Here is a 27,927-nt window from a genome sequence, read left to right as displayed (position 1 = left end):
AAGGTTGTGATTTTAAACACATTCATCTAAACCACTGCAAAAAGATGAACGCATTTATTTTTAGTTTAGTTGGCTTAACAAACATCTGCTTATGCAAACAAGAAAGGCTTTAAGACGTGAACATTGCTGAAAATAAGAACAAGAAAATACAACGTATTTTCTTTATCAGGTATATACAAGAATTGCTGTAGTGAGTCAGCACTCCGGTTGTAATGGTGACTAAAGGCATATTAAAGAATAATAAAGCAAATATAAAGCAATTACAAAACAATATTTCCTCAGCACAGTTCCAGCAATCTGCAGCATTAAGACCTGTTCAGCTGAGGGCAATGTCTTTGTATTTAAGTTATGATTTTCATTCATTAATTACATTGCATTTTGAACACTTTTTTTTTTTTTTTTTTTTACACTATTGTGTTCTAAGGCACTGAGTTCTGTCATTTAAGCATTTAAGAAGCTCAAAACTTCACCTGATATCCTGCAGTTCTTGCCTTAGAACATCTAGTGACCAGTCTCTTTATTCATTTCCCTATTCATCTATTTCATGCCACCTATGTATTTGTTAGGCTTCTATCATATACTCCTCCAACACCAGACCTCTTTTTTTTTTTTTTTTTTTTTTACAGACTCTCTAGTTGCACTGAATAGGAAAGGAATTCCATCTCTACTCATCCTCTCTTCTTCTGTTTTTCTAGTTTTCATATATTATGTTAGATGGAAAAATAGTCCACAGTAATAGGGATGGAAAAGCAATGTAAGTTTATATATGTGCTTTAGTCCATTCCTAATTTTTAACATTTTTTTTCTTCCTCTTGTTGCATTTCTTTCTTCTTGCTTGCTACTGAAGTTAAATATTCTTGCATTAATGTATTGAATTACACCTAGCTAAAACAGCTAACTATAAGCTTCCTAACTGAAAGGACTGAGGGCTTTTCAGCAAGTTTTAACAGGTAGTAAAGAATAGCTAGCAAAGATAACAAAATTTGGACAACCAGCTTACAGAGTGTAAACTGAGGGATTTTCCTGATGCTTTCCAGAAGAGAGGAAGTCTGTTCCAGTTCAGTCATCTAGCACACTTTTCACAAACCAGCAGTTTTTAATCTAAGGCTTCAGCCTCTTTAATATGGACTACCCATAGGTGGATGCAGCAGTAGTACATTCAGTTTCAAAGGCTAGCTTTGGAAGCTGCTTTATTGCAAAGTTGAACGCATAACAAGAATTCTTAATACTTCTGAGTTCAACCACAGTGACACAGAACCTACGTTTAGTCAAGATATGGCACCATGTAGACTTCCAACTTCTCCAACACACAAAAGGTATCAGTGCAGATAAAAGAAAACCAAAAGAAAACCTCATAATTGCTGTCTGGATTTTTCCACCACTTATGCAATCTGAAGACAATCCAGGAAAGATAGCCAAATAAGCATTAGGTGGACATTTGGATGACAGATGGACAGGAGTCAAGCTGGTAGTCATCTCATCTGTAGTTAGGTTTAAGAGGTTATCACAGTAGATGTTGCCATATGTTCCACACAGACAAAGAAGACATTTACTAACACATGGCACTGAACAGCTATATTTAGAGTTTTTAAGGTCTAGGCATAGTCCAGAAAGGATGCTCTGAATGCTGAGTCTAACAGTGCTCTATGAAAATACAGTGTGCATATACATGTAAGTATTAATCAAAAGACAATTCCAAGTTTGGTTTTAAAAGCGACAATAGTTCAGAGTGAAGAGCTAGCATGCTCTGCAATTATGAGAAATATCATGAGACTGAATGCTGTATATATGCACATCAAGGCTTTCTTTTCCATTTAAGTACAGTTTTAAATGCAAAGTGTACGAGGAAAAACCCTTAAACTGATTTTAATTGGTAAGTGACTACATATAGACCATTATACCCTCCGGAATTATTTTTAGATTTTTTTTTTTTTGAAGAAAGATAACCTGTACTCTTAAATTATACTTGAAATTCTGTTTTAAGAGCTTACTGACTGTTGCATGTTAGAAGCTTGTGAAGAATAAACTAATCTATCTGTATAGAATATTAATTCAGATGACACTCTATGATTACTTGATTGTAAATGTACAATAATTTAAGAATGTGATTGGCCATCAGAAACTTGTTCAAGCCTAGGGCAGCTGGTGATTGAAATCAGACTGCTGTTCCTCACACTCAGCCTCAGGAAATGGCATCAGGAGAGAGCTGTGAGACAGCTAAAATACATAGAGGAGTAAGCAGTCTCCAAGAGTCATAGAATCATAGCATAATTTCAGTTGGAAGGGAACTTCATGGATTATATAGTCCAACTCAGCCCAAAGCTGGTCTGGTCTCTGAGTTAGAGAGATCTATTCACAGCTGTTTTCATCAGAATTCTGAATCTCTAAAATGATGGAGATTCCACAGCCCCTCTGGCACCTGATTCCTGTGCTTAATCACTTTCACCACAAGTTTTTTTTTTCCCCTTTTACAGCCAGTCAGAATTTTCTGCTATTGTGTCCACTGTTCTTGTTCTTTTTGCTTTACACTTCTAAGAAGCTGGTTCTGCTTCTTCTAACACGTACAAAATTTTAATTTCACAACTTGTCAGTCCTGTTCCCCACCTCAACAGATAGAAAAAGCCAGCTCCAGTTAGTAGATGACAAAGCAAAAACAAAAGATTAGATCTAAGCACCAATTAACCTCAATTCCTGCTCTGCCACTGCACGAAGAAATACGGTAGAAATTCTCAGTCACATCTACTTCCATTCTTTCTCAATGTCAAAGCAGTAGTAATGGACTGTAAATGTAGTTCTTCTATAGCCTCAGCTCTGTAGGAATTTAGTTTGTTTTGAAATATTATAGAATAGGATACTATAACTGGTAGTCAAGATAAATGTTGAGGTTTTACCTTGAAGGCCTTCAGACCACAAAGTTTTTACTTTGTAAAACTGCAACAACAGAATACTCTGAGCTGAGTTCTCTCTCTCAGGAATTTCTGTAGGTAGAAAACTGCAAAGCACCCACAGTTTAACTCCTGATCAAGTGACGTATGGTTTTCTAAACAGCTGTTTCTTATAATCTCTCATATATCTCTTAGGCTAGTTTTTTGGCACTGCTGTACAATACAAAAAGTCACCTGGGGCAGTTCAGAATACCCCTCCATGTTACTAGAGATCTGTGTATTCTGCTTCTATTGAGGCAGTTGTAGTATTTTCTTCACCAATGCCAAAGAAAAATAAAGTGGACATTTCTAGTGCATTACTTCATGTTTAAAGCATCTTCTATAACCATGTCTGCAAGAACAGGGCACATTTGCTGCAATATCTGCCTAAATTCACAGCTATACTAAATATGAGACTATAGTAAAATGACTGGAAAGAGGTCACTTACCTTTCTGCTTCGTGACCATTTAAAAGCTTTTTTTTTTTTTTTTTTTTTTTTTTTTACATTAAACTGGCCATTTGGAAGAAACCCAGCAGGTAAAGAAAAAAAAAAAAAAGCCTTTGCTAGTGGCAAAGATATATCTATCCTAAGCAAATAGCAGTGAATCTGCAGGTAGAACTCCTATCTATTGAAGACATTAAAGACATCAGTTAAAGGTCTCTATCAACACAACAGTGACAGAGATAGACAAAATAGATTACATCAATCCTGAAATGACTCCCCAAGGCAACCCATGTCATAACCCACTATGGCATAGGCAGTCTCTTACCTGAGCTGGTGAGCACACTCAGGGGACTGCTGGAGGAGGTGAGTGCAGCGGTGCCACTTGGTGTATTCTGAGCTGCACTGGCTGCAGCTGCTAATGCAGCTAGGTTCTGTAACTGCATCGCATTCAGTCCTGCAACACATTGAAGAATGTACAGTTTCTCCTACAATAGCCACCATCACCCAAGCCTAAGATCCATCAGCCTCAGCACCTCATAATAGGGTAGGCAGTAATGGGAAGGAGCTTAAGAACATCAGACTTCAGTACTACTGATCTATTCAACCTCGTGATTCTTTGTTAGAACTAAAAAGGAACATATTTCACACATAATGATGATTCTCTTTAAAAGACCATGATCTCAGATGCAGATTCCAGAGCACGGGCATTTTCAAGCAGTGTGACATCCAGTCACAAAAGCATAGAGATTTTAATTGCTATGGAAAGTTAAGCCAGGGTTTGATGGAGTTGATCTGCAAGCCAGAGAACTTGTCTAGACATCAGGCTAATTACCTCTTCTCATCTTATATCCCTCTGCTCTCTTTACATGGGAACAGTAACAACTGCAGAATTCTTCTAAGAAGATCTATATAACACAGTGGCCAATGTCATACCTTTAACCTGTCATCAGCTGAACATCAGCTTGTTTTGTCTGGCCTCCTTGGCAGCCAAGAAGCAACAGTCAACTGTGAAACAAGGTTAACTGGCAACTCCTAACCACGAGATCAACCACTATGTGCACAGATTAATCAGCTGGTCAAACAAAAGTGGTAAAGAAAATAGAAAACATTAAGCACGTTGTGGGTAATAAGCCAGGAATACTCAAGTGAGAGGAAGAGGTGTTGATGAACTTTTATCAGTCATTTACATATCTGACTCACCTTCACTTTGAGTTATAATTTATGAATTAAACCATTCAGTCAGTATTGACACTAATTTGCCCTCACTCCTTGTCACTGTATTATCATTCATACTTATTCTGTTCTAAAGATTCCTGTATTTCAACCATCCTTCAGTTAGCTAGTTCAATTCTTCCATTTCTTCCTCTTCCCCTTCACATCTCCACATTTGTTTATCTTAACAGATTTCTCCTCTTTTCACATGATTTTGTCGATGTGGTTCCTTGTCTTTCAGATACTTCGTAAGTACTTGGTGACAAAACACATGCATCAAAATCTCGGCTTTACAAATAAGGATGCAAACAGACAACATAAGGATGTGAATGGCAATGCAGAATAAACTGTTCATCTTCTTAGTGGCTTATACTACCTTTAGCTTTTTTATTTTTTAAACCTCAAATTGTTTTAACTTTCTGACTGGGTCCGTATCTTTAATTCTATCTAGTGCTCAAAACAAGAGGATCCTGACTTTGTTTATATTCTCTACAATGCAATTCTAACAAAAATATTAAGTTAAAACCTAAGTTTTGTTGTCATTGTTACCGTGCTACAGAGGGTTAAAATTGCAAGTGCTACAGCTAGTGAAGAACAGAGCAGCTTGCTTCCTTTCTGAAGCAGTTTGGCATGTACACGCTGCACCTGTTTCTCTTGCCATTACATTGTTTTTCCTTCTGCTTTCCAATAGGGTCAAGATTAAATTTTGTCTATGAAGCCCAATGCAGACTGGAATCTAATTACCTGCTAATTTTTCTATCAATGTCAAGAAATGCAATTGAGATATTAATGGAGCTTTGAAAATAAAATGAAATTCTCCCTGTGTAGAACAACAGCCTTGGAAAATTCAAAACACCATGCAACACGCTACTTATATGCCTAGGTTCTCAATTTTTAAGGTGTTTTTTTATATGGTGAAGACAGAATTACCCTGAAAACTCCACATGCAGTTTCATTTAGCTAGGCCCCCCTCAGCAGCCCTGTGGTAACAACAAACATGAACTGCTTTTAGTTTTTCTCCTTTACTACTATGTGCCTTCATACATAAGCAAGAAGGAAAAACTGGCATCATGCTCATAACAAAATCTGTATACATCACCATCACAAAGCTGATGGGTGTAGCAACACAAGTCAGATGTACAAAGAGACATTTCTTTCTTAATAGCTCATGGTCAATGTCCGCACAGGCAGGGCATGGACTATTGCTAACCACCAGACAACTCAAAGAAACAATTTTAAAAGCTTTAAATGTTCAGTACCAAAACCAAAGCTACGTTGTTGTGGGTTTTTTTTTTTTTTTTTTTGTTTTTTTTTTTGATTTTTGTTTTTAACTAGCAAAAGCATTTAGAGAATGTGGTAAATGGAGTTACTAACAGTGGTCTTATTATTCCCAACCTGATGAGGGTGAAAAGGGAAAATTAATTTGCTGCCCAATAGCAGAAACTTTAAGAATATCTCCATAGCTCTAGAAGAAAAAGTTAAAGCTACTTCAAGTATGCTCGCTTATAAAACATACATCTGTACTTTGTGAAAATTTTGATCAGTAGTCTACAGCTAGGAATCTGGTTCATATCTATTAAGTTGATATTTCTCCATCATGAAAATATTGTAATCAACTAACTCAAACGCAGAAAATAAACAGAATGAAGGACTGCTTTAAAAGTACTATCAATGCTGCATTTGCAACTCTGAAGTAATTAAAAACAAAGAATTTAAAACAGGAGACCTAAAAAATTCATTGTAACTGAAACACACGCAGTAGTGCTTATTTCAAAATATGCATCTGTTTTGATGAAAATGAATACAATTTTTTTTTTTGTATCCATAAGAGATTATAATTTCAAATGCCAGAGGTAAGAGAGGTAAACAGCATACCACAACTTACCTTCAGGACAATGATTGACTAAGATTAAGAGGCAACTTCCACACTTATAGGAAGAGGATTCCTATTATTCCACACGATCAGTAAACTCATTACTACTTACTACAATCCAATATGTCTACAGCCTTCTGGCTACTTTGTCTACCCCCCTCCCCTCTTTTCTTTGATACCAAATTTATCTTCTGGTGAAAAAACTCACCTCCCATTGGGTGGAGGCTGCTCAACGTGTTCAGGTTCCCAGATGAGGCTGCTGCTGTTTGCTGAAGGAGCTGCAAATAAAGCTAGACATTACACCAAAAAACAAAACAAGAGTGAGAGTGAGGGCTGGCTCCGCTTCTGGGAGAAACTGCATCACACCACAGCCAGAGTGCCGTCACAAAGGGAATTCCCACTGCTCACACACCGCATCACAGCAAAGCACACCAAAAATTCCTCTTATAAAGCACAGCCAGAACACCACCATGGTGAAAATCAGTGTTGCCCATGCACTACATCACAGACAAAGCAATAGCACAACGCTTTTCACACTCAGCACAGTCAATATACTAGCCAAGGTGAAGTTTCTGTCTAATGCACAAAGACAAATCAGTACTGAGACTCAGTTATAAGAAAAAGCTCCTTTTCAAAGTACCTCAGGCAGGATTGCCATCTGCAAGGATATACTACTTCAAGTCAGACTTTACAAGTGACATCACCCACACAGGACAAATGGCATGCCAAAACTCAAAGAGCCAATGTGAGAGGGCATCTCCTTCACATTCCTTAAGCACAGCACTCGTTAAAGAAATTTCAAGTCCTAGCTAGGAAGCTACTTAGGAAGATTTCCTATTCTTTCTCCATTACCTATGTATTGCTTAAAAAAATTCCAATCTACCAACTTAAGCAGTAGTAAGAGAATGCCCCCACTGCAATAGTACACCATACCAAGAATGAAATGAAGTTTTCCTTTTCTGCTTCCTAGATTTTAACATTGCATGAAAACAGTTCTCATAACTACTCTAACAACCTAGAGCACATCAGTTTATGAAAACAAACAGCACACTGCACTCTGTTGTATCACTGTTGCAAGAGAGCAGATTCTCTCTATTTACTGGTGGGTTTGTTTTTTTTATTGTGCACTGTGAGCTGCTTGATGCTTTCACCTGATCAGCTTTTCTATTTGCACAGCACCAAGCACTATTCTATGTTTCACCGAAGACGATGAGAGAAATAAATACTGGATGAGGAACAATGGAAGAATACAAGAATTATATTATCATTATGTCACAAAAGACATGAAAGGGTATTTAGATGGATAAAGAGCCCATAACATATGAGGAAAACCTTCCCTACACAAAGTTATTTTACACATAATAGGAAAAAGTTTCAGTGCTTACTACTTCAGAAACTGGGGCTGAAATACGCACTTAAACACCTCCTGACTAGCTTTTAGTAAATGACAATTTCCTTGTAATTCAGATTCCTCATCCACCAAATGGAAGATAACAGCCCTACTCCTGTCTATAAGGAGCCTTCAGAAACCATCAAACACCAAAAGACAATCGGACACCAAGCTATGAAGAGATGAAAAGAAACCAGGTCAGAAACTCACTGCTAAGTATTGCGGTCCAAGCGTGTTGAGACCAGCCAGGTTTCCCCATACAGAGGCAGCACTGATCTGTTGCATTTGTTGCTGGAGTTGCTGAGCAATTCGTTTCTGCTCTTTGTCCTTCTGCGTGTCTGCAAATTTTACCACAATGGGAGAAGAGCAACCCTGCAAATAGCAATTGAAACAATTACATACTTACCATCACAAAACTACTGCATTAAGACCAGCCATTGGAAACATTTCTGATACCCTCCCCAAACACACATAATCAAACAATGCATTTAATTAAAGGTTCAAAATCTCATTTGTTTTTTATTCTACTTTGTATTTCCGTATTTTCTCTGCAGATGAGGTTTCTATCTTGAATCCTAATAGTACAAGCAGAGCAAACACAACAGCTCAGGAGTAGTATTTATATACTTATCTTCTCTCCACTCTCTAGTTCCCCAAACTCCACAGTGACTGCCTGACAAATTGCATCATCTCTTGACATCCACTAACTTCTCTTACCTCCATGGTTTGCGCTTGGTGCATTGCTTTGATTGCAGTTTGCGCCATGGCTCTTGTTGTAAAAGTCACAAATGCACAACCTGGAGAAAGAACACAAAAAGGAACCAAGTCATCACTATATACACATTTCTAGAACAAATAAAGAAATGAAAATGCCTATTGGAAAAATCACAGGAATAACTGAAATGCCACCCTGAGGTGCAAAAAGCAGCACCCAGCAGAGAACAGCCAGAAAGGTTCCTGCTTACCTCGGCTCAGCCCATCTGGGCCCCGTAATATCCTGCATTCTTCAATCTGCCCAAAGGGGGAGAACATCACTCGGATATCATTCTCATTGCACTTCTTCGATATCATTCCAATAAACAACTTTCTATCTTCTACTGCTAAGAAATCAAAGGATAAGAGTATTACCAGCAAGTATGTACTTACTAGATCTTATTTTGTCAAACTTTCTCCATCAACTGTAGAATTACTTCTCCTCTAATTTGGGGAATTCCAGCTGCTCGTCAAAACCAGATTCCTAACAATGGAATCTTTTTGTTTAAGAAGATTCATATTAGACATCTCAGTGAATCATATGGATCCTTGTTTTACTACGTTTTACTGAGCTGCAAGAAGTGAAAATAAATAAATATTGCATTCAGCTCTTCCCTGTACCTCCTACATTCATTTCCTGGTGAGGAAGAGTTGTGTGTATTTTACTGGACCATTTTCACCGTTTCTCATCTCTTCATTCTAGACAGCCAACACTGTATCTAAACAAGCATGTTAGTTGCAGAAGGCTTCTTTCTAGACTATTAGATTACCCTCTACCTCTCTATTCTATCATGTGAATTAAGTTCTGCCTATTTCCTTATGTTCCTGCCAACAGCGGAAGCAAAAGCTTTTTAGTTGTTTCATATTGATCCATTCAGATCTTTACCAAAAGCATGAAAATGACACCTCAAATCTGAGCTATTACCATATATTACCTCCAAATGCCAATGCTACCATGCATACCAGATATATTAAAATTGAAGGAAAGCTTTCAGTGTGGACTACTTTAAGATAAATGGTGCAGAGACATTTTTCTTCATCTGCCAGTTTGTGGCTACTAACGTCAGAACTTTATACCTCTCACTACGGATTTGAAGATGTTAGTCACCTGTTAAATACTTTTAAGTGAATGAGGAAATTATACTCAGAATGCCATTTGGACATATAAAACAGTTTGCAAATAAAACATTCAACGCTATAATATGACAAATGCTGCAGCACAATTTGAAGCTTCAAGACAAAAAAAAAAAAAAGTCTTCTATTTAGTGTCATAGTAAGAGGCAATTTATTTGCTGAGCCTTCCTTGGAGTTGGAGAGAAAAATCCCAAACCATTCCAGCTGGCAGGGCTTCAACTGACCATTATATCTTTAAAGTTGCACCCAATTCACTGTCAAATTCTTGGAGCATAAAGCTGTTTTCAAATCCTTACTGTAGTCAATTTTAGCTCAAGAGAACCAGAATTCCTTTTATTAATGGCAAGTTAAAATATTTTTTTAACCGATGCCTTCATATTTATAATTTCATCTACATCTTTTACTAAAATTCATATCATAGCCTCAGATCTGCCATCCTAGAACACCCCTAAGTCCTTTCTGCCTCTCCCTTTCCATTATTTTCCCAGGAAACACACACCTGTGTGTGTGTACATGTGTATGTATGCGCATATGTGTGTGCATAAATAAACTCATATATACACACATGGATAAATGATCATTTTACCCAATGTTAGATGTAAATGTCTGAAATGGTCAATGTGCAGAAGTACATTCACAGTATTTTCTCTGCTGGAGATGAAGTGTTGATTCCCACTCTAGCTACAATAGGCCTTCAAATTAGTTAAGACCTGAAAAGCATTTATAGATTTCAGCCACCTTAGTTCAACCAAGAACTCACTGGATGGTTCCCTAACCAACACCATGGTTTTTCCAGCAAACAGCAACAGTGGTAGATACTTAGTCATGAAATTCTAGAGATCTCACTTACACAGCCTAGTGTATTGAAAACATTTGTTTAAAAAATAATTAAACCCAAACCCCACTGCAAGATGACTTTGTCAGAAGCAGTTGAACACAAGGAAAATCTTGAAGTTTCCCGTTGGAATTAATGATGCCACAAAATTCAGATTTTAGTAAATCTTACCATTATTCTTTTCACTATCAGCTGGTTTCATCTGGATAGGATGGTGCATCTGAAATGCAAACAGATTATTTAATCATAAATGCATTCACTTTACGCTAAATGAAATACATTCCCACAACAATGGTGAATGTGTCAGTTTGTAGCCTATGCTGCCACTACAGAAGGGCATAAATAACAATATATAAGCATCTGAAAGAAAAATCTTTTCCTAATTATATACCATCATTCCTCCCAAGACAGCATTATTACAGGAGACACGTCCACCCACTTCACTACCATATCTATTATTGCTCCAATTTTATGATCTTTCTCATTCTAACAGTTCCCTTAAAACAGGACTTCAGAGCAAGATAATGTACGTTTTTACATCAGTGGCATAAGAGATCAGAAAGACAAGACAGAGCTGTGAAGGCAGCATGTCTCTTCTCTTACCCCTGGGAGAATCTTCATGTTGTGAAGAGCATTCTGTGCTTCTAGTGCAGCTTTACGGGTATAAAATGTAACAAAACAGCACCCTGCAATTGAAACAAAATGCTAACCAAGGAAGAACTCCATGAATCTTGACATGCTGTAGAGAAATTACATGTCCCACTTCTACTCATCCAATGACAAGCAAAAGAAGTTAAATAATGAAATAGGTAGGTATCACTGATAGTAACTGTTGAGAAAAACATTCCTAAGTGTAATTAAAACATTCTTAACTGACTCAATACTACCAGCACACCACTAAAACAATCACTTGGACACATCTAGCAAACAACTCCTGGCTGCTTCCATTTCTAAACTCAATTATTTGGTTGTATCCAGAACTTCCATCTAGTTTCAGTGGCAATACAATATTGCATGATTCTGAATTGCAAATCCAGGTATACAGCAACTGCTTGCATCAAATTTTGTATATTATTTGAAATAGTAACACTTCTAGCAACATTTTGGCCATACCATAGCATTATAGCAATGCTTTGGAGCAACAAAATATTTGTTTATTAACTGCTCTGCTCAGCACTCATAATCTATACTCTTCATACATCCCCAAACAAACATGTAAGACTGGAACAGTGTAAAAGCAGCAGAGAGCTCAACTCTAATATGAGAAGTACAGTTCTCACCTTTGCTTTGAGGAGGGTTCTGGCTCCTGTCTCGCAAGACATTGATTTCATAGACAGCACCATACTGTTCAAAAAGTTCTCTTAAATCTTTCTCACACCAGCTCCGTGGGACCTGACCCACAAACATCTTGATAGCATCTAGATCAGGTTGATCTGGGTGATCCAGTGTACCATTCATTTTCTTTGAGCTACAAAAATTCAATAAGGAATGTCTGTTACTTAGCTTGCCACAAATTCTAGATGTTATTGCAGTTAGAAGCAGTATGCCTACAGCAAGTTTAAAAACATTTCTTACATCAATATGCATGCATTTACATATATATGCCATATACACAGATATGTACATTGCTTGCCAGTGAATACAAATAATAATAATATATATATACACAATTACACTTTCAGAAAAATTATTATTACTCGCAAGCAACATATTTGGAAACCAAGTACTCTCTTTACATAGTTGTTTAAAACTTCACCTACTGTTTGCTCTTATAATGTAGTCAACATCTACTTTTCACGTGCTTTTCACGTCTGTAGAGATGACTGGAAAAATATTGGTTCAATTCTGTTACATTTTACAGAAGACACCATATAAGAAAAAAAAACTAAACTCAGCTGACCCACAAGCTACTGTAGTTATTAATAACTAAGGAAAATAAGAGGACATTTTCTGTATGCTTAAGCATGACTATCTGTAACTGTTTGTCAAAGTGAATAAGTATATTAAAACAGAAAAAATACAACTGAACTGATGAGAAGTCTCATTAAAGATTTTCAACAGAGCAGCTTTGTGAAACTAGGCAGCTTTGAACAACACTTGGCAAAAAAAAAAACAAAAAAAACAGGCTGACAGTGCAGATGAACAGGTTGGGCCTGGATAATCTTAGTTTCAGAGTAAATCAAGCTGACTAACAGCAGGCTGCTAAAACAGAGAAAGAGACATTTATTAGATTATAACATAGAAGTTTTGAGTATGACATTCCCTGCATGTGGCAAGGGGGTTGGAGATTCATGATCATGAAGTCCCTTCCAACCCTGGCCATTCTGTGATTCTCTGAGATTCCACAAAAGGCTCCAAGGCACTACATGTATGAATATGGCACTACTAGCTATATGAATATTATTTATGGCATGCTAATAAACTGCACTGTAACCTGTTCAGCTAGTTGCAAGCCATACAATGCTTTCAGTATTGATTCCTCATTGCCTGCTGAGCACAGTGTGAGGTCTTGTTTTTGGTAGTCAGTCTGGTATACCACAGGATCTACCTCTGTGGAAGACTGCCTGTAACAGCAGCTGTTCTATTGCAGCTATAGTGATTAGCAGGCTAAAATCGCTGACCAATTCCAGCACAATCTAGAAAGGAGGTAGGGAGGACAACAGTAGCCATGCAGTGATTCCCTGCTGGCCCCCAAACCCTTTGTTGAAGGATACAAATGTCCATCTTCCAGGGTACTCAGCTTCCTTCACTTCTGCCTTTTTCCCCTTTTAAAGATTATTTTTCAGTGGCTTATTAACAGTACATTAAACAGTGTTCCATTGCTCATCTGCAGATTCCTCCCTCAATAGACTTTTCAAAAAAAATTCAAAAGCAGGCAATGTTTAGTTATTCTTTCTTCTCGATATGCTGCTGTACAGAGCCTGATAAAGAACTGCTGCCATAGTATCAACAGTATCAACAGACTTCTTACCAGAAGGGATGGAAATAATCACAAATTCCTTTACTACCCAACCTTTCCACTCTTCAAATATCCAAGGTAAAGAATACTGTATACAAAGATGTAGATTCCACGCTTTTTGAATCCAATTGAGAACTGGAAATCACTTAACCTCCTTAAGTAATAATTTTCAGCCCCGCATTCTTTCCCATGAACAGTTTCAAGAGCACAGTCCACCTCCTGTTAACCGAGCAACTTTCATGAGACTTGAACAGTATTCCAAGGAATCTTTCATTCCCAATTAAAGGGTACTCTGGAGTCATCAACAGACAGAAATGGAAATGTTCACCCAACAACACATTTTAATAACATTCTATAATATCAGCACTTTTTGCATACTGTAATCAGTACAACCAAATAGCTTTACTCCTCCTCATCCCTTATCCTAAAAAACAAGTTGTTGTGTTTTGTTTTGTTTTTTAATCCCTCCCCCCTCATCCAGTACCCAGTATTGACTCTTAATGCCCAGTATGGTTTCTCCGCAAACTTCAGACCTCCAGATCCTCCTATCCCTCTTTTCCCACCATCACAAAGGGAACATATTAGACAGCAGTGGCTCCAGAGACAGCAATTCCAACTATCACTTCGGTTACAAGCTTAGACGTGAACACACAATACTTACACAGGGCTAGCATTCAAGGAGCAATGGTCCACCATCATCTCTGGAAGAAAATCCAACTTGAACGCAGCCATCACCTCAGTCTGTCACAAACTACTAACACTAACTCAGTGTATTGCCTAAACCCTCAACAACACCACTTCCAAAAGACCTGCAGGTCTTAACACTCGGCACACAAAAAACACTCGAACCACAGAAACAGAAGCTCAGGGAGACCAGCAATAGACACCACAGAAACAGGCTGGACTGGGAAAGGGACATGGAATCCCAGATTAAAAAGGGGATGTGACCATGTGAAGGGAGGCTCAGCTCAATACACAATGAAAATGCTGATGCACTGGGCTTGTTTTGTGCAATTTTCCCTGGCGAAGCAGTACTGAGCGCACTGTCAGATAAACAGAGTGTCAGATCCATGAAGATAGCAATGGGTAACAGAGCAGAAAGAATACAAACTCCAGTTTTTCCACCCCCAACTAACTCCTTGCATCCCAAAATGGCTGTCCAAGACCTTGAGACACAGACAGTTCCCCACGTCACCAGTATTAAGGCAGACAATTTGTTATGTGTAGTTCCTTCAGCATAAACCTTTTCAGTGTCTGATTAACAATCTCACTCTTTCCACCTTGTGCCATTTTTGACACACTCCTAACTTACATGGAGACAAATCTGAATTTATCAAAGAAATTAGAACAAAGGAAATTTGGTTGCTCAAAAAAATCCATAACGATCACAGAACATCAATGGCTACGTAATCCTCTTTAGAGAAGCAAAACGTATACTGTTTTGGAAAGAGCACTTTGCACATCATGCCTCTTTAATTCCAGAGACATACAGAGCCTATAGAAGATAAAGAAAGTGAAAAATATGCACCTGGTGGTTATACCATTTTTGTTTCTGTACTGATCCTGCTAGTAATTTGTTGAAAACTGTTGTATAATCTTTGAAAACACTGATGCTAACACCACAGCTTCTTCATCAATAAAACAGGAATAACGTGTTCATCGACTAACTGTGAGGTGTATTTGTACACGTAACACGGACCTCCTGTTAAGCCTCCAGTATTTCAACTAATGGGGAGATAATCTTGATAATACTGGGTGCACTGTGAGATACACGAGAAATATTTGATTGCAGAGCGTGCTACAGAGCCAGCTGGGTGTGTCTGAGCACCAGACGATTAGCTCAAGTCCAGTATGAATCCAGATAAGCCTTATGTATACGTCCAATATAACCACATAATAAACTCTTAGAGCATCACAGAACGCATACTGAGGCAGTTGTGATCATTTTTCTCATCTGTTAAGGACTGCAACATCTACCTGTAGTTATTTAAGAATGGCCAGTGTACACGGCTTTCTTTATGCCCGCAAAATTAGAGTATGCCTATCATTATTATTATTATTATTATTATTATTTTACATTAATAACTATTTCTAATCTCTGGAAAAAGACCATTTTTCATCTTCTGCCTGCAGAGAGATTTATTTAAAATCTCTATTAAAAAGAGCTGGACCTTTTAATACAGAGGTATAAGCACATTACTGCAAAATAAAAGAAGGTGTGAATTTATCACACATATTAGATGTTCAGCAGCAACTATTTCACACGTGCTCTTGCTACATGGTAAATGCACCACTCCTACGAACATGTAAGCAGGCACTATGGAACATGGGTCAATTTATTAGCTTTCAGTAAACAGCTGGCATCTTCCTTCAGACACACCTCACAGGCCTCCTTCTTGAAAAACACCATGCTGAATAAAACGCATTACTTTCAAATGCTGAATTCAACCTGGAGTCCAATTTGTGGGATTGTTTGAAAAAAAGTCCATAAAGAGAAACATTTCAGATTTACATTGTAAGAACAGTAGAAGATGTAGTGGGGTTCTCTCCACTGTTTGTGTAATTTTGCAGCTCACCATTACAAATTCTAGCCGTACCAAGGAACAGAACACCTCCTGTCATCTTTTGCTTTTTTAAGCAGCCGGTAAAATACTCCAGCAGCCGTGTTCATCACAGGTTCAATAATAGATGATGCTGGTAAGAGATATTCTAGAAAACGGGTTTCAAAAATGTTACTGAGATTGATTAGTTTACTGAAGAAAATCACTAAGTCATTACGATTTGCTTCTACCCTCACCATTTTCCTCATCTCTCTGCTCCTCAAAATTGAGACCTTTTTTGCTTCCTCCATTAAGATTAAAACACAGAAAAAGTTACAGGCAGAGAAGCTCCCAAACCCTTCACTGTCACACTGTTACAGTCCATGTCAAGTTCAATCTACTGGCTTTGAGAATTAAAACATTGGTTTTGTGCAATTATCCCGCTATACGTTAATCTCCTATGCTTGTCATACTTACTCTCATTTCTCCTGTGATATGCTCACTTCGGTTAATAAACAACAGTGCCAAGAATATTTCATATGCTGTTACGCACAATTTGCAGAAAAGGAAAAATCAATACTAGAATGGTGGGTAAATACCTGAAGATGCATTAGCCAAATATCCATGCTTCAAAATAGCACAATTCTGCAGTAACTGGTGATTTCAGAGAAAAAACAGCAGTACAGAGAACAGATTTGTTCAAACATTATTGAGTTGAAGGCATGAATTTGATGAGATTAGAAATCCTTTGGACTTTGCTTGTGAAAGTATCAGAAAGAGTACAAAAAAATCTTATTTCACTACTGCATAGAAACTGGAAGAATTAAGTGAAGCTGTTTCTTTGGAATTATAAAAACATGAAAGTTACCCCAGCCACTGCTCACAAAGAAAGAAAATGTACAGAGCTAAATGCACATATTTTTTGCTCAGATGTCAAATTCCTGCTGGCTTCCAGGCCCATTCTTTTACTGTTTCTATTCAAAGGATAATAGGAACAATGTCTGAAATTCCAAGCTCTATGGACTGTAGCTGCACATTTAAATGTGGTGCTAACCTGACAGTATGAACACAAAAGTCCTGTGCATTCTACATCTCACTTTTTTGCATTTCTGAAACCCTAGACTATACTGCAAAATATACCATCGTATAGACTCCTCAGACCACAAGGCATAAATGCCAAACATTTTGCTTTTGTTTTTATGCTTGCAGAATTACATCGCATCTTCGGGCAAAAAAAACTTAAAACAAAAAAACAAAGCTCCATGTACTAATTTCTTTCGCTAAAAAAGCCTCATTCACTTCAATGAGCAATTAACTCTGGAAGCTAAAGATAACACCATCTTTTATTTTACACAATCTGAACCTCAAACAACATATACAGCTCTGAAGCTGAGGGACGACTGGGATGGTGAGAGCAAACTATGGGAAAGGATGCAGGCTATAGGGAAATCAGACACTGTGAAACTTTGAAGGAGACAGGTCCTAGAATAAACTTCCCCTTGTATTATCTGTGCATATCTAGATCCCTACAGTGCTGCTGAATTGCAGTTTTGTTTTTCAAGAGATAAACCCTAGGTTATATGCATCAAAATACAGTAACTGCTTGTCAATATTTTCTTGTTTCATTGTTGATCATGTAAGCAGTGATCAAATATTTTCTGCTTATGTGAAAATGAAATGTCTCCCCATACCTCAATAGGTATTGCCAAAACTGCAGTTTCTGCTTCTGCCAATCTTCACAACAGTTATTCACTGCAAGTACTGAAATTTTATATGTTGAGAATGTTGAATTTACCATTAAAATACATGAAGCTTTGGGTTGCCTACAACGTAAATTAACTGAAAGTCATTTTCTAATATTTTCATAGAAATTCCTATATGAAGAAAAGAATAGGAAGGGAAGACAACTGCTTTTATCTGAGAAAGCAGCAGTTTCATCAGAGCATATAATTCCTCCACACCCAGCAGCATTTTCTCAAATTAAGTAACATCTACTCTAAAAATAGCTTGTACTGTATCAAATATCTGTCATATATCAGAATTTTTTTTATTTTTTATTTTTTTTTATTTTTTATTTTTTTTTTTTTTTTTTAAGAAAAATCTATGCAAGGTGAAGCAACATATTCCTGATTTACTTCCCTGGCATGTGAATGAAACCTGCTTACCTGTAGCTTCTACTCCAATTAATTCTATGAACAATCAAAACGAATGGTTTCTCAGCTCTTGCTTGCCTGACAAACCTCCACTAGATGATCATTACAGTACGTTTCAACCCAGGCCATTCTATGATTCTATGATTAACACATACACTACAAATCCCTAACATGAAAATAGATGCTGAAGACACTGCTCAGGTTAAAAATCTCCAAGTTACTGCCTCTCTATGGCAGCTGTAATTACAAGTCTGATACAGCAAAACAGAACATCTGTAGAAATCTGTTGTGCAAAGGTGTTCTGAATCAGGCTGGCCAGAAAGATCCTGTCACTTGAAGATGCTTTTTCAGAGAAGCACTGGGGATTGCAAACTGTGATAAAAGAAAAGGCTCCATTTTCTCAGCTCTGTACAGACCTGATGTAAAAATTAAGAGATTTCCCTTAGCTCCTTTTCCAGATGTCAGACAAGCCAATTGGGATGCAGCCATGCTTTCCTAAGATATAAAGAACTGAGAATATTGCCTGCTAGACAATAAACCTAAGCACTGCAGAGTTGACCCTTACTACAAATATGGCAAGACAGTCCATAAGCAGAACTAAGAGAAAAAGCTGTTCCTACAGATGTATCTTACTGCCTTACAATAAATCCAATGAATTTCAAGAGCCTTCAATGTCTTCTACCTGTGTACCTGTTCAGAGCACAGCTAATGACAAGACTACTTCAGAGCTTTTGACACACTGTTGGGAAAGAGAAGGAGCTGAATGTTTTATTTTTACTTACTCAAAGCAATATTACATTCATTTAATGTGGATTTATTATGAACTCAGTGCCTTGAGGCATTTACTGCTCTGCCATTTTTAGAAAATGAACAGTGGATTCAAAAGTTTTCAGGAAAGAATGATGGCATAAACCTTGTGCATTGTTTCCTTTAAAAGGAAGCAACTAAAGAGCTGAGTTCTCCGTGGCAGAAATTTATTATTTTTTGTCAATCAATTAAAACAATTCTGAATTGAAGCACAGACCACACACAGACATCCAATTGCTCCTGTTTGTTCCCTGTGCTGCATGTGTCCAGGCAATACAGCAGGCAGAAGCAGAGATGCCTGCAACGCTGGGTTGTCTGACAGTCCAGGGACTTCAAGCCTTCATTTTGGTGGAAAAACAAACTGCAAAGTCCATGAATTGAGTAATGCTCTAACAGAACCCTCTTTGACCTTAATGTAATAGTAAAAATGGTAAAACCAGATAGGAAAGTTTTGTATATACAGTATTACCACACATCATTGTGAAGGCAAACAGTTCTGCATCAATTGCCACACGTCCATGTGACTGACAAGTCTAGGCATCACCCCTCTCACTTCTATTTTAAACAAGACTAAAATGAATCAACTGAAATAGGTCGTGCCTGGCTATTGTTTTCTCAAGTAACTAATATCTCTAAGGTGGCTTTTCAAATCACAGATAAGAAAGTAAAATCTTAATAGCTGAGATAGCATTCCTTCTCTCACCAGAGATGGGTTTTTTTTTGTGCAAAGGAGGGCAGATTTGTGTAACTCCTTGTTGGCAGGATACTGCAGAGACAAGAAACATTCATGAGAGCAAGGGCAGACTGGAGAAGTACTCAGAAGAAAATGACCAGAGGCTACCAGACAAACCACAACAGGTACTTAACAGCTGAAAACATGGATGATTACTGAGTCCATTTTGCAGTCAAAAGGTGAAAACAAACAGTAGATATTGCTACTCCATGAATACAGATGGCAGAAGTCTGGAACTTGCCAAAGATCCTGTATATGCATGCAGGAAAAAAGAAGGGCAAAAAGAATGATTGAATAAAAGGAAGAGTTGTCTTCTTAGAGCTAAATCAAGCTATACATAAACTGTGTAAACAATAATTAAAAATACTAAGTTATTACCAGCAATTTATGCAAATGCTTTCATAAGCAGCAAAAATAAGTAAGTAAATTGCACTTTTAGCCTTAAGGGAACATAACAGCACAGTTACCAGTGTACGCACCTTTCTTCTTTTTAAAACACCTTGCAATTGCAATTCAGTCTGTGGGATGCTCAGTATCTGGCCCACTCCTTCAAACAATATACACCAAATGGGAGATGACAGCCCTGCAACAGGAGAACTTATCTACTAGAAACGGGTTACAACATCTGTTCAAATCCTCAAAGCCAAACCCTGTCCTTCCACAAGGAACTGCTCTGCCAATAACTGCAAGTACCAGGGCACCTAATAAACTCAGAAGTTGTATCATCAGTCTCAGTACCCACTTACAGCAGATAAATGAAGTTTACAGGCTTCAAGATTGTGACCCCCAAAATTTGTACATTTTCCTCTCACAGTCTTTACCTGCTTGCAGGAGAGGGAAAGCACAGGCAGGCAGTGACCAAAACAACGGGGCTGTGCTATCAGTCTGGCAGTGTGAGCACAACCCGCAGCACTGCAGACAATGCCCTGCTTCTCTGGGACAGAACAGCTGCACCACGCTGCCCTGACTTCTGCTTTCTTAGCAGTTAACAGCAGCGTGGGGCTGCCAACCCAGTGCTTGACCTGCTGCAGCTGTGTCTGCTGCTTCAGTGGCCACACTACAAATGCTCACGCAAGCCGTACAAAAATAAAGAAGAAATGGGAATCGACTGGCCCACTGGGAGGAAACTGGGAGGAAACCACCTCCTCACAACAGCCTCGAACACCCATCTCCAACCATAACATTTCCTGTAATCCTACAATAATGAAGAATAAGTAAGCTGATCACCTCCGCAGTTCTCTGGTTTGAGGTTACTCAAAATAACGTGTAAATATTTGATATAAGAACTTCAACTATCAGCCCATAGTAGTGCCATGTACAGCAACAAACAGCTTTGGTTAGGATTTACTGGCGTTTTTCCAAGGGCAGCCAGTATCTGACCACCTTGTTCTCAAGGACGGTACCTATGCAACATTAGTTAATAGTCTGCTATTCTGGTACAGTGAAATAAATAAGAGACGTCTATGTCAGGAAAATTTTCATGTTGAAACATTTTCCAATGAACTCCAGCTTTTCTTTCGTGTTTATTTTCCTTCTTATACCCGCTCCCCAATGACACATTAAACATACATGTTAATTGTCATAAAAATATAACAGGAGGGGTGCCTGGATTGTCATCTGTCCCTCATTAATGCAAGGCATTTTCTTGTTGCCAGCTTTAGATTTCAGTTTTGTAGTTGAAGCTTGCTGTTCTTAAGGTCACAACTGGGATCTAAAATGTGTATTAAATTTCTGTCTTTCCCAGATACGTTTTCTCATTAAAATCTGGCATATTTCCTCCTTTTTTTTTTTTTTTTTTTTCAGACCAAAGGAACTGAGAAGGAAACAAAATCATCTTTATCAGCTACTTTTTGGTGGTGGTAGCAGTGGGTTAAAAAAAAACAATAACTAGGAAAAAAAAAAAAAATCAGCAAAACTCATTTGATACAAAGTAGACAGCAGAGACCTGAGAAGGAACAGTAGGAAAGATAACTGGCATGAGGCACATACAGAGATGAACAAATAGCTCCAAGGCCAAATCATGAATCTGGAGCAATTAATGCATGACAACATATTAAAGCAGCTGTACTTGTAGAACAGATAATGGCAAGCCTTAACGCAGGCACCCCATAATAATTAACTTTGTCAAAGCAAAGACAAGGAGTAATCATTGCATGTTTATCCTTGTTTGCGAGGCACTTTACAATTAATAATTGATACAAAGAAACAGCACTGATGCACGTATCCTAGGGCTAATGTTTTTGAAGCAGAAGTTTATAAGTTTCTTCCTCTCATTATTGACTTACTGTTTATAAAGGCATACAGCCATTAAAAAAAGTAAAGGATTTAATCCTGTTATCCTCATTTTAAACACCTGCAACAATTCCAGCAAACAGTTTGGGAAGCATTTAGAGTTCTTATCATTATAGTGCTAGGACATAACAATGCTCATACTTTGCCAGAGGCAAACTATGGAAAATTAAATACCAAAGAGATCTGAAAGATCTGTGGATACTTTGGCAACGTAGACAGGAAAAAAATCTTGAGAAAGTAGGAAAAAAGGCTTGGTCACAACAATAGAAAGAGGAAATAAAAGCAGCAATACGACAGAGCAGGAGTCAAGGCAGGAAATGAGAGTACAAGAAGTGAGGATGTGCATCTTTGCCCTGTGGAATGACAGAGCTTTTAGAAGGAGGCAGGATGGAATACTTAAGGCAGCAGCAGGATTTGGTTGTTTTGTTATTTTTTGTTCTCCTTGTTTTTTATTAACTGAATTCAGACCATGACACACGTAGGAAGTCTGGATGGTACACAACGCCCAATCTTCCACAGATCAATGCTTGCGAGCCCTCCTGCCCTGAAAGCAGAGGTGCAGCTGCATTTATGCTGTCTTTCTCCTCTTTCTCTCTCCCAAACATTGTTTCTGAGCTTACAAGAACGATTTTAATTTTTAAGGTTAGAAGAGGTCACTACTAACAGCCAAGAATTTACTTCAGCCTTTTATCTAAGAAACAACCCTGCAAGCAATTAATTCTGTAGAACATGATATTTTAGATCAACTTCAGCTTTAATGTATGAGTACAAACAAGACCTAGGAACCTGGTTTCAAAGAGGCCTGAACTTTGCTGTCGTTTCCTATATTACAGGAACGTGCAGCTCTGTACTTAGTCAGAAAGACACATCACAGAGCACTAGAATGGGCAAGCCACCTAACCACATTTCCCAGGGGAGACTGCAGAACCAGCTGTACCATTCCAGCACAATACCATAGACGAGGATTCTTCTGTCACTCCACATGAGAACTACAGTAATGAGAAATACCTTTGGCTAAGGCTTGTCACAAGCAGTGTACCCCAGTTTGCATAAAGAATTTAAAGAAAATTAAAAACTGATCAGTTCACGTGTTCTGTTTTTTAAACTTCAGAAAAGGCATGCATGACCTAAACTCAAAGGAACAAACTTTGTATTACTGAATAAATTTTAAATTTGTGATATTTCTGATAGTTCTTAGAATAGCAGTCAGATCTGCTTAAAAATCCCCTTAAAGAACACTGCATTCTTTAAGATTCCTCCCTTCCCTTTTTAGGTGTCAAGGGACCTTTTGGACTAAACAAAGCAACAAATCTCAAGTTTCTCTGTCCTTTGCAGCAATCAGAACAACCAGGCAAATCTAATCTCAAATTGTTTCTTCTGATAGTACCAGATACAAAACAGGAACAGTTAGAATTGTACTATAGTAACAAATAAAAAGAATAAAGCACTATTTCTCTCCAATTTCATTTTATCCAAGTGTTCCTTTGCAGGTTATCTGAAGAGTTTACAGACAGCACAGACAGCTCCAGAAGAGTACAATCCACATTTGAAATACGAAACACTGCAATAATCTTTCCTATCACACTGCAATAATCTCCTTTCTATCTTCCTTGTCACACCATGACAAGGCATGATTTCCTCTGGCTTTTGGTACAGGGATGCCAAGCAGATAATTTTTTGCACCTTCAGGAAAGCTAAAAAAGGACCATCCTAAGGAGGAGCAGGACAAGAACATTGACTGTTCACAAAGTGTTGTAACAGCATAAAGGTAAATTTATTTGCCCAGAAGACCATCAGCACAGTGAACGTGGATTTGACAAGTGACAATCCAGCAGGTACAAGTTCCTCACTCCTGAAACTATCAGTGCTTACATGGCATTAATTCTTGACAAGAATAACTGTAATTTGCCTTGGCAAAGCATGGCATACAAGTTTCTGAATAGAAGGAAGAAACACAAGTCTCAGAATAAAGTCTCCATTTCAAAAACTTGGAGACAGCAATGACCATAAAAGCAAGAAACAAAGGCTCATTGATTCCTCATCTCAAAGCAAAGCTGACTCTTCTTCAGTGTCATACACTTACCAGACTAGAATCAGAATTCCATCACAGTTCTACCCCAATCCATTTCTGTACTGTCAATTCATTTAGTTCATCATAAGAGGTATTTTATAGTGGGATGTACATAAGGAATTTTATATAACCTTAACAGATGTTGGAGAATTACTCCTCTTTATTTGGACACCTCTCTACCATCACATTAAGACAAATGAATTCAGGGTTTCTTTTAAGGATGAGAAACTATGTATCTTGCACCCAAGTGAGGTTTTCCTTTCCATAACTTAGTTTCAGCAATCATAAACTGGACTAATTTATTTAAATAATGTGAACCTTTTGTTATTTCCATAATCCAAACTGATTCTGGAACTGCATTTTGTAATTGGTAGAATCCTTTAAGTCTGAAGAACGAGGTCTAATCACAGATTAGACTGTCTCAGAAGGTAGAAATGTCTCAGACACAAACACAGTAACCCCTCTTTCATATGTTCTTTATGGTCCTAAAGGAGCAGCAAAGGAGAGGGAAGGATAAGTGACAGAGTGCTAGCCACTTGGGAAAGGAGTTGTACGCTGTGCAATACCTGCAGTGCCTGGAGACCAATGCCTTCCAATAGGCACTTCCATACAATCACCAATTTCTAAAAATCACTCAAAAATTATGGAATTCCTGGACTGCAACTAGACTAGCCAGCAGGACTGGCATCATCTATAAGCCACCATATCACGTATGATTTTCCACTGACCACAGATCTTATTTTGTTCTATTTTCTTCAGCAATGTTTGCCCCAGACATTTTTTCCATAGTTCTTCCTGGCTCTTTTTCTGTCTGAACAGGACAAGAAAGTCAGTGTACCAAAGCTGGTAAGGGGATGTTTCTCTCTGTCCACAGAGCAAGTCAAGCTTCTAAGTTCCTAGTTAAGGAAGTACAACAGAAGGAAGGAATCCTTCCTAGTCACTGATGCTTTCTCGCAGCACCTCTGGCTGCCTTGTATCTAACAGGTGACAGGATCAATGCCACTGGCTCCCAGCTCAACCTCTAGCTACAAACAGGTGAGAACAAAGTATGAAGAAGTTTCCAGTACCATCATTCTTCTTGCAACTGAGAAACTTGATTAAGCTATGGAAAATTCAAAGCCAGGCAAAGAATAATATGGCAGATTTGTACAATGGGACAAACTCAATTTTGTCCTTTCAGCATTCACAGGAATTTGTAAAATCATAACGTGGCTTTATTTCTCAGATCTCCTGAAAAGGGACAATTACTTTAATCTGGATCTCTGTATCACATTTCACCTCCAAGCTTAGGTAAATCTGTTAACAAGCATCCACCTTGTCAGCAAATCACTTCAAATATCTCCGAAGCTGGTATCGATGTGATACATTTTTCTTTAGAAAGCCTTACATTTAAGAGTGTGGCAGGGATAAGATTGACTCTTATTGAAATTGAAAAAAAACACATATTTTTCATCTCTCAAGAGCTCTGGTAAAGCTACCACCAGCATTCTGTATAAAAGCTGGGAAGTGCCATGGCTGGTGTACTGTTTCCCTCTCAAAGAGCCTCCTTGCTCTGCTGATGGACTAAAGCACACCTGAAGTATTTCTGCCACAGTACAGGTGATTACCAGAAGACCAGCAGCCACTGCAATCTGAGCATGAAGTGTTACTTAACATAGCAGCCACAAGTCTTTAAGCTGCACAGTTACCATCAGATCTACTTTTTTGTTGTTGTTGTTGGAGAGTTTCACACAACCCAATTCGCTAAACCAGAGAAATAACCACTTGATTGTGAAATAGCTTTTAACCAGGTTAGCAAAGTGACTGTTTGCCATGCAGTCAAATTATTGCGAGAATCATATACAAAAAAAAAACAAAAACAAACAAACAAACAAACAAAAAACAAAACAACTGGAAATCAAATAAAGCAGGAAGGAGGAACTGGCTCATGAAACTACACTCTTACTGGACTTCAGGCATCAGCAGAACTGCTTCAGAAAATCCTCACATTTAGCTCCAAGCATTTACATACAAATATTTTCCTTTTATGCTGCAACTAATGCCTGTTCAGAGATTTTCCACTAATATCTTTAAGGTTTTATGTACAATAGAATACTTGAGATTTATTCCAGTGAATAAATTACTATCATGACACACAATCCTACTTTGTAGTTACTTACATTTATAAAACTATTAAGTTACAGATGAAGCTAAACGAGCCTATTAGCCAGTTACTAGCAGTCCTAAATTGTTTACACTCCCAACACCCTTCAGCAGCACAAGGGCAGCAAACTCCAAAGAGCTTAAGGTTGAGGGAATGCTGCTCGCTGGAGTAGAGAGTGACTGCTTTCATCACTGAAAGTAAAGACAACTTCTCTCTGAACGTTTGACATGAAACTCCACTAAGCAACTGTGGGCCACAAACTGTAGTTGGTTCATACCTGCAGCTATGCACTTCTCTAGCACTTCCAGTCTTCACTCTAAAAGAAAAAGAAAAACAGACATTGAGTACTCCAGAGTTAGAATCAGCTAATAGCAATAATCACAACATGAACCGCACCTTGCAGGAAGTATGAGACCTGTGAGACTAAAGCCCACTTCTAGTAATGCAAGTTTTCATAAGGTGGTAACAATCCTCATTACACTGCTCAATAATTGCTCACAACACAAGCTGAATACACTGAAATACAAGACTTTAATTTCATTTTATTTTTCAACTTCTTCTATGCTTCTGCTTAGGTTGTATACTAAGCTTATGGCAGCCTTGAAATACTTTACAGAAAATACAAGTTATCTGTTTACAGGCAAGCAACCAAAACCATCATTCACCTACAAGAAGAGTTTTATAAGGCTATTTGAGTGTACACATCTTCCTTGCTTTGCAGGCCTCTTCATAACATTTGTTCTATATTCTTTGAGAAGTGTGAATAAGTGATCCTTATTCTCTTCCATATCCTTGGACATTTATCACATGTACTCACACCCTCTTTTCCACAGGGAGACCTCTTGGAAATTTTACATCCTTGTTTTATAGCTATTTTAAATTCATTCCTATTTTGTTCAATAATATTAATAAAATATATTAATATTATTAAAACATTAATATTAATTCTGTACTCTAAATGAGTACAGAAGCTTAAACAAAAAATTGAGTTTTCTTACAAATACTAATTAAGAAAAATAAAAACCAATCCAGGAATCCTGAGAAATATAATTTGGTTGCCTGAAATGCCTATTTTCAAAATTATGGGTTCACTTACATTTTCCAGAACATTACTGAAAATTGGCTATTGGTAACATATTTTTGTTTTGTTTCATTATAACATTTGGAATAATGAATTCAGAAGAAACAAATGTACCATTTCAGACACTAACTTCTACTCGTGATCCTAGCAAATATTTTATCTGACTACACCTTATTTCACCTCACCCACATTCCTCTGCTTTTTTGATGTTTAATTAAATAGTATTTGTTTACGGCCCAAACGTGATCTCAGATTCCTGCTAACAGCCCTGGCTTCAGAACACGTAATAGAAATGTTACTTTTCTTCCACTTACTCCCAAACTTTAGAAAGTATTTCATCCAAGTTAAAATGTCATAAAAACTGAGTTACATTTCTGTGATAATCAACTTTCAGTAAAATCTGAAACATACAGCTCATCAATCACGTAAATGCCTATGAATATACCAGTAAACAACTTTTTAAATGGTAAAAAGAAAACCTTCCCTGAGCACACGTAACTATGTTAAACTAGAGAATTAATTTGAAAACTTCAAAGGAGATGAATTACAGCTAACATAGCCAGAGGAAACCAGAACTCTTG

General features: G+C 37.7%; 1 protein-coding gene across 16 annotated transcripts in view; it reads right to left on the bottom strand.

The window, feature by feature from the left end:
- Positions 1 to 27,927, bottom strand: part of CELF1 (CUGBP Elav-like family member 1) — a 53,671-nt gene that overhangs the window by 14,020 nt on the left and 11,724 nt on the right. For 6 of the 16 annotated variants that reach the window (XM_085224637.1, XM_085224638.1, XM_085224639.1 and 3 more), the window contains 9 exons: positions 26,543 to 26,581; positions 11,848 to 12,035; positions 11,171 to 11,253; positions 10,739 to 10,787; positions 8,811 to 8,945; positions 8,563 to 8,642; positions 8,056 to 8,217; positions 6,664 to 6,745; positions 3,696 to 3,824 (listed from right to left, as the gene is read on the bottom strand). In XM_085224637.1, the coding sequence (XP_085080763.1) occupies positions 3,696 to 3,824; positions 6,664 to 6,745; positions 8,056 to 8,217; positions 8,563 to 8,642; positions 8,811 to 8,945; positions 10,739 to 10,787; positions 11,171 to 11,253; positions 11,848 to 12,035; positions 26,543 to 26,581 (947 nt within the window). Of the gene's footprint in view, positions 1 to 3,695; positions 3,825 to 6,663; positions 6,746 to 8,055; positions 8,218 to 8,562; positions 8,643 to 8,810; positions 8,946 to 10,738; positions 10,788 to 11,170; positions 11,254 to 11,847; positions 12,036 to 14,187; positions 15,456 to 26,542; positions 26,582 to 27,927 lie in introns of those variants that run through there. The other 10 variants (XM_085224642.1, XM_085224643.1, XM_085224640.1 and 7 more) reach the window with 7 other exon arrangements.

This window comes from Meleagris gallopavo, chromosome 5 (genome assembly GCF_905368555.1).
Source record: "Meleagris gallopavo chromosome 5, MGAL_WU_HG_1.1, whole genome shotgun sequence".
Taxonomy (NCBI): domain Eukaryota; kingdom Metazoa; phylum Chordata; class Aves; order Galliformes; family Phasianidae; genus Meleagris; species Meleagris gallopavo.
Note: the sequence above shows the minus strand (reverse complement) of the source record. Positions and strands in the feature narration are given on the sequence as shown.